General features: G+C 42.6%; 2 protein-coding genes across 3 annotated transcripts in view; both read left to right on the top strand.

The window, feature by feature from the left end:
* Nucleotides 1–7,500, top strand: part of LOC132958100 (mucin-2-like) — a 175,558-nt gene that overhangs the window by 126,837 nt on the left and 41,221 nt on the right. The window lies entirely within an intron of this gene.
* Nucleotides 1–7,500, top strand: part of kif1c (kinesin family member 1C) — a 47,860-nt gene that overhangs the window by 32,720 nt on the left and 7,640 nt on the right. For both annotated transcript variants that reach the window (XM_061030716.1, XM_061030715.1), the window contains 8 exons: nt 3,474–3,584; nt 4,070–4,191; nt 4,281–4,360; nt 4,513–4,588; nt 5,097–5,176; nt 5,253–5,347; nt 6,778–6,861; nt 6,963–7,143. In XM_061030716.1, coding sequence (XP_060886699.1) covers nt 3,474–3,584; nt 4,070–4,191; nt 4,281–4,360; nt 4,513–4,588; nt 5,097–5,176; nt 5,253–5,347; nt 6,778–6,861; nt 6,963–7,143 — 829 coding nt within the window. The remainder of the gene's footprint in view (nt 1–3,473; nt 3,585–4,069; nt 4,192–4,280; nt 4,361–4,512; nt 4,589–5,096; nt 5,177–5,252; nt 5,348–6,777; nt 6,862–6,962; nt 7,144–7,500) is intronic.

A 7,500-nucleotide genomic window follows, 5' to 3' on the forward strand; every position in this document is an offset into this window, starting at 1 on the left:
AGAGTAACCTTTATGTAACACTGATAAACACACACACACACACACACACTTTATATAAACTACATACTGTACTGATGTATCCTCAGAGTAACCTTTATGTAACACTGATAAACACACACACACACACACACTTTATATAAACTACATACTGTACTGATGTATCCTCAGAGTAACCTTTATGTAACACTGATAAACACACACACACACACACACTTTATATAAACTACATACTGTACTGATGTATCCTCAGAGTAACCTTTATGTAACACTGATAAACACACACACACACACACACACACACACTTTATATAAACTACATACTGTACTGATGTATCCTCAGAGTAACCTTTATGTAACACTGATAAACACACACACACACACACACTTTATATAAACTACATACTGTACTGATGTATCCTCAGAGTAACCTTTATGTAACACTGATAAACACACACACACACACACACTTTATATAAACTACATACTGTACTGATGTATCCTCAGAGTAACCTTTATGTAACACTGATAAACACACACACACACACACACACACACACACACTTTATATAAACTACATACTGTACTGATGTATCCTCAGAGTAACCTTTATGTAACACTGATAAACACACACACACACACACACACACACACACACACTTTATATAAACTACATACTGTACTGATGTATCCTCAGAGTAACCTTTATGTAACACTGATAAACACACACACACACACACACACACACTTTATATAAACTACATACTGTACTGATGTATCCTCAGAGTAACCTTTATGTAACACTGATAAACACACACACACACACACACACTTTATATAAACTACATACTGTACTGATGTATCCTCAGAGTAACCTTTATGTAACACTGATAAACACACACACACACACACACACTTTATATAAACTACATACTGTACTGATGTATCCTCAGAGTAACCTTTATGTAACACTGATAAACACACACACACACACACACACACTTTATATAAACTACATACTGTACTGATGTATCCACAGAGTAACCTTTATGTAACACTGATAAACACACACACACACACACACACACACACACACACTTTATATAAACTACATACTGTACTGATGTATCCACAGAGTAACCTTTATGTAACACTGATAAACACACACACACACACACACACACACTTTATATAAACTACATACTGTACTGATGTATCCACAGAGTAACCTTTATGTAACACTGATAAACACACACACACACACACACACACACTTTATATAAACTACATACTGTACTGATGTATCCACAGAGTAACCTTTATGTAACACTGATAAACACACACACACACACACACTTTATATAAACTACATACTGTACTGATGTATCCTCAGAGTAACCTTTATGTAACACTGATAAACACACACACACACACACACTTTATATAAACTACATACTGTACTGATGTATCCTCAGAGTAACCTTTATGTAACACTGATAAACACACACACACACACACACACTTTATATAAACTACATACTGTACTGATGTATCCTCAGAGTAACCTTTATGTAACACTGATAAACACACACACACACACACACTTTATATAAACTACATACTGTACTGATGTATCCACAGAGTAACCTTTATGTAACACTGATAAACACACACACACACACACACACACACTTTATATAAACTACATACTGTACTGATGTATCCTCAGAGTAACCTTTATGTAACACTGATAAACACACACACACACACTTTATATAAACTACATACTGTACTGATGTATCCACAGAGTAACCTTTATGTAACACTGATAAACACACACACACACACACACACACACTTTATATAAACTACATACTGTACTGATGTATCCACAGAGTAACCTTTATGTAACACTGATAAACACACACACACACACACACTTTATATAAACTACATACTGTACTGATGTATCCACAGAGTAACCTTTATGTAACACTGATAAACACACACACACACACACACACTTTATATAAACTACATACTGTACTGATGTATCCTCAGAGTAACCTTTATGTAACACTGATAAACACACACACACACACACACACACACACTTTATATAAACTACATACTGTACTGATGTATCCTCAGAGTAACCTTTATGTAACACTGATAAACACACACACACACACACACACACTTTATATAAACTACATACTGTACTGATGTATCCACAGAGTAACCTTTATGTAACACTGATAAACACACACACACACACACACTTTATATAAACTACATACTGTACTGATGTATCCACAGAGTAACCTTTATGTAACACTGATAAACACACACACACACACACACACACTTTATATAAACTACATACTGTACTGATGTATCCTCAGAGTAACCTTTATGTAACACTGATAAACACACACACACACACACACACTTTATATAAACTACATACTGTACTGATGTATCCACAGAGTAACCTTTATGTAACACTGATAAACACACACACACACACACACACACACACTTTATATAAACTACATACTGTACTGATGTATCCACAGAGTAACCTTTATGTAACACTGATAAACACACACACACACACACACTTTATATAAACTACATACTGTACTGATGTATCCACAGAGTAACCTTTATGTAACACTGATAAACACACACACACACACACACTTTATATAAACTACATACTGTACTGATGTATCCACAGAGTAACCTTTATGTAACACTGATAAACACACACACACACACACACACACTTTATATAAACTACATACTGTACTGATGTATCCACAGAGTAACCTTTATGTAACACTGATAAACACACACACACACACACACACACACTTTATATAAACTACATACTGTACTGATGTATCCTCAGAGTAACCTTTATGTAACACTGATAAACACACACACACACACACACACTTTATATAAACTACATACTGTACTGATGTATCCTCAGAGTAACCTTTATGTAACACTGATAAACACACACACACACACACACACACACACACACTTTATATAAACTACATACTGTACTGATGTATCCTCAGAGTAACCTTTATGTAACACTGATAAACACACACACACACACACACTTTATATAAACTACATACTGTACTGATGTATCCTCAGAGCCAGAGAAATGTGTAACGGGTCGTGTGTTGTCGAGGTGGCCGCCATGACAGACACCGATGTATAAATGTGCACGTCGATATCACAGTTTAAAACTACAGGGAGTGATTGTGGTTATGTAAAAATGTTTGTATGCATGGCATGTCAGTATGTTCAGAGACGGCTGCTTCCAGACAACAACAACTGTGTGTGTGTGTGTGTGTGTGTGTGTGTGTGTGTGTGTGTGTGTGTGTGTGTGTGTGCTGTAGCAGAGATTCCGACTTCTTAAAAGCTGAATCCTAATTCTGTTTTTCTTAAAGTCAACAACAACAACAATGGCGTCCCAGCCGCTGCGGGTGTGTCTGCCTCCCCGCTGCAGCTGGCGCTCACGGCCAATGGGATCGCACCTGAGAACGGCTCCGCCCCTCCAGGTGTGTGTGTCTTTTTTTCCACTTTGAGGCTAATTTAGATTTTACAAAGTTTGAAGATCAGTAAGTTACAAATGTTTATTTAACTCTTCCCCTCCCCCGCTCGCGTTACCCACTTTCTCTTCTCGCTCAAAATCCTCCTCATGTATCTGATGCTCGTCTCAGCCTCTTTCTGGAACGCTTCATTTCAGCTGCTCTCTTTAAGCCCCTCCCCCTTTGTGCCCGCTCTCCTCTGATTGGCCAGCTCTGTGTGCAGCTGTAGGGAAGTGTGAGTGAGATTTCAGCAGGGCTGCCGGGGTGGGCGTGTCCTACAGCTTTGCTCTGATAGGTCGGGTTCTGTCCAAGTTCTCGTAACGTCTCGTTCAGAGCGGCAGGAAACCTCGCCCCCAATCACGCCAACAGCTGATTATCTCGTGTTTAAAGAAACTTGACCGTGGTTTAGTACGGACGTCCAACATCAGAACATTTTGTGTCTGTATTCCCGGCAGGACCCGAGCCCGAGTCTGCAGCAGACGCTCCTGCAGACTCGGACCAGCTGATGGAGAATGGCGAGGATGGCGAGGAGGCGACAGAGCCGATCAGTAAAGAGGAGGCGGCTGAGAGGCTGATGGTAGGGACTCTGATGATCCTGGTTCTGGACTGTTTGAAGTGACGGGCGCTGACGGGTAACGTGATGTGAACTCTGTGTGTGTCCTGTAGGAGACGGAGAAGATCATCGCAGAGCTGAACGAGACGTGGGAGGAGAAACTGAGGAAAACAGAATCCATTCGACTAGAGAGGTAACGTTTTTATCTCAGTGTTTCACGTCCAATCACAGAGCTGGAACTGTTGTTGTCATGGAGATAAATCCACCAAATGAGTCAAACATCATTCTCTCTCTCTTTCTCCCTCTCTCTCTCTCTCCCCATGTTGGTGTGTGTCTCTCGCCCAGAGAGTCCCTGCTGGCAGAGATGGGCGTGTCCATTAAAGAAGATGGAGGAACGCTGGGTGTCTTCTCTCCAAAAGGAGTGAGTTTACATCAAACATCTCTTTAAGATCCTGACACACCGAGGAGATCGCCCGTCAGTGAGCGATCGTCTCCCTCGTTTTTGTGGTGTTTGTTGAGTCGGCTGCGCCTCTTCTTTGCTGTGGTGACCCACAGCGGTGTGAAAATGGTCTTCTCATATCATAACAACGGACTACCGCCCCCTGCTGGCATGGAGAGTTATTTCCTCTCGGTTACTGTGACATCATCATGAAACATTTTTCAGCATGACTCAAGAAATGAAACTTTTTATTACAGACTTCCTGTGAAAAAAAAACATAACATGTGTGTCTTCTGAAAGTAATATCTGAGGAACGCCTGCAGGGACTTTATTACGTAAAGAAATAATAGTATTAGAAATAAATCCATCAAATAAACGTCATTAAAATCACTTAAACGTTATTATCCACCATCTTATCGTCGCTCTATGACCTATGATGTTTTTTAACAAAGTCAATCAAAGTCATCTCTTCTGTGTTTGTCCTCCGCAGACGCCTCACCTGGTCAACCTGAACGAGGACCCGCTGATGTCCGAGTGTCTGCTCTACTACATCAAGGAGGGATTCACCAGGTCAGATTAACTCCCCCCTTTATACTCCGGCTGTGTGTGACAGACTTTGATTAAAATCCTCGTCTTGTGTTTTCAGAGTCGGGCAGCAGGACGTCGACATCAAACTGTCTGGTCACTTCATCAAAGAGATCCACTGTGTGTTTGTTAGTGAGACCAACGAGCAGGGGGAGGGTGAGACACACACCTGTCTGTCTGTCTGTCTGTCTGTGTGTCTGTGTGTCTGTCTGTCTGTGTGTCTGTGTGTCTGTCTGTCTGTGTATCTGTCTGTGTATCTGTCTGTCTGTCTGTCTGTCTGTCTGTCTGTCTGTGTGTGTGTCTGTCTGTGTGTCTGTCTGTCTGTCTGTGTGTGTGTCTGTCTGTGTGTCTGTCTGTCTGTCTGTGTGTGTGTCTGTCTGTGTGTCTGTCTGTCTGTCTGTGTGTGTGTCTGTCTGTGTGTCTGTCTGTCTGTCTGTGTATCTGTCTGTCTGTCTGTGTGTCTGTCTGTGTCTGTCTGTCTGTCTGTGTGTGTGTGTCTGTCTGTCTGTGTATCTGTCTGTGTGTGTGTCTGTCTGTGTGTCTGTCTGTCTGTCTGTGTATCTATCTGTCTGTCTGTGTGTCTGTCTGTCTGTGTATCTGTCTGTGTGTCTGTCTGTGTCTGTCTGTCTGTCTGTGTATCTGTCTGTCTGTCTGTCTGTGTGTCTGTCTGTCTGTCTGTGTGTGTGTCTGTCTGTGTCTGTCTGTCTGTCTGTCTGTCTGTCTGTGTATCTGTCTGTGTGTCTGTCTGTCTGTCTGTCTGTCTTTCTGCCTGCCTGTCTGTCTGACTGTCTGCATGTCTATGTGTCTGTCTGTTTGTGTGTCTGACTGTCTGCCTGACTGTCTGCCTGTCTGTGTGTCTGTGTCTGTCTGACTGTCTGCCTGACTGTCTGCCTGTCTGTGTGTCTGTCTGTCTGTCTGTCTGTCTGTTTTTGTCTCCAGTTAGTTGTCAGTGAGCGTGCTCAGATCGCCCTCTGGTGGTCGCACATCTGCAACTGCAGCTAACTTCTGATTCCAGCTTGGAGTGAGATTTTTTTAGGTGGTGCATCCTCTGGCAGGCTTTTCCAAAGTCTAGAGGCTCTGACAGTAAAGACCTGCCCCCCCTTTGGTTTTCAGTCTGGACCTTGGAGCAGCCAGCAGAGCTCTGCCACAGGATCTCAGTCTGCATCCTGGTTCATAAGGGGTTAAATTTCCACAGTTCATCGCCATTCATCAAAATTTAAATAAAAATAAAAAATAGTATAAAATAAAAACAGTTAGGCTTTTATTTTGAATTTCTGTCCTGTCTTAATCTGAGAGCACTTTACTGGCTGTGCTTTTATTTTGAAATAAAGTAAGGCCTCGTGGTTAAGAAAACATTAAAGTGTTTGTGTTCTGTGAGTGATGAAACGTTTATCTCTCTCTCTTCTTCTTCTCTGTAAAAGCTGCCCGGAGACCTGTCAGGTATCGTTCTTTCAGTCTGTGTTACCATGGTGACGTCACCTTCATACTCACACCCAATACCCCAACCCTGCCCCCCCTCCCTCTCCCCTGTGTGCGTGTGTGTGTGTGTGTGTGTGTGTGACCTCGTGCTCTCTGTGTGTCTGCAGTGGTCGTCACGTTGGAGCCGTTGGTCGGAGCCGAGACGTACGTTAACGGGAAGCAGATCTCCGACGCCGTCGTCCTCAAACAAGGTGAGACTGCCCCCATATTTGTTTTAAATCTTATTGGTAAAGTTCTCCGATATTTCTTGAAGTGAAACATTTTCCTACATTCGTCCCGTCTGCGTTGCCAGGTCACCGCATCGTGATGGGGAAGAACCACGTGTTCCGCTTTAACCACCCGGAGCAGGCGAGGCTGGAGCGAGAGCGCAGCGTCACGGCCGAGCAGCAGGAGGAGCCCGAGGACTGGAACTACGCTCAGAGGGAGCTGCTGGAGAAACAAGGCATCGACATCAAGCTGGAGATGGAGAAGAGGTAAACCACGGAGAACCAGAAAAAAATAAATGAAAGAGATAAAAGTGAAGAGGAAACATCAGAGACACATGAGACGACGGTACACGCCTCTGAGGGATTCATGTCCTGATGAATAGATTGGTTGATTGGTTGGTTAGTTGGTTGGGTGGGTGGTTGATTGATTGATTGATTGATTGGGTGGGTGGTTGGTTGATTGGGTGGGTGGGTGGTTGTTGGGTGGGTGGTTGGTTGGTTGAGTGGTTGGTTGTTGGTTGATGTTGATTGGTTGGTTGGTTGTTTGATTGGTTGGTGGTTGGTTGGTGGTTGGTTGGTTGGTGGTTGGTTGTTGATTGGTTGGTTGGTTGTTGGTTGGTTGTT

The sequence above is a fragment of the Labrus mixtus genome, chromosome 23 (genome assembly GCF_963584025.1).
Source record: "Labrus mixtus chromosome 23, fLabMix1.1, whole genome shotgun sequence".
In the NCBI taxonomy this organism is placed as follows: domain Eukaryota; kingdom Metazoa; phylum Chordata; class Actinopteri; order Labriformes; family Labridae; genus Labrus; species Labrus mixtus.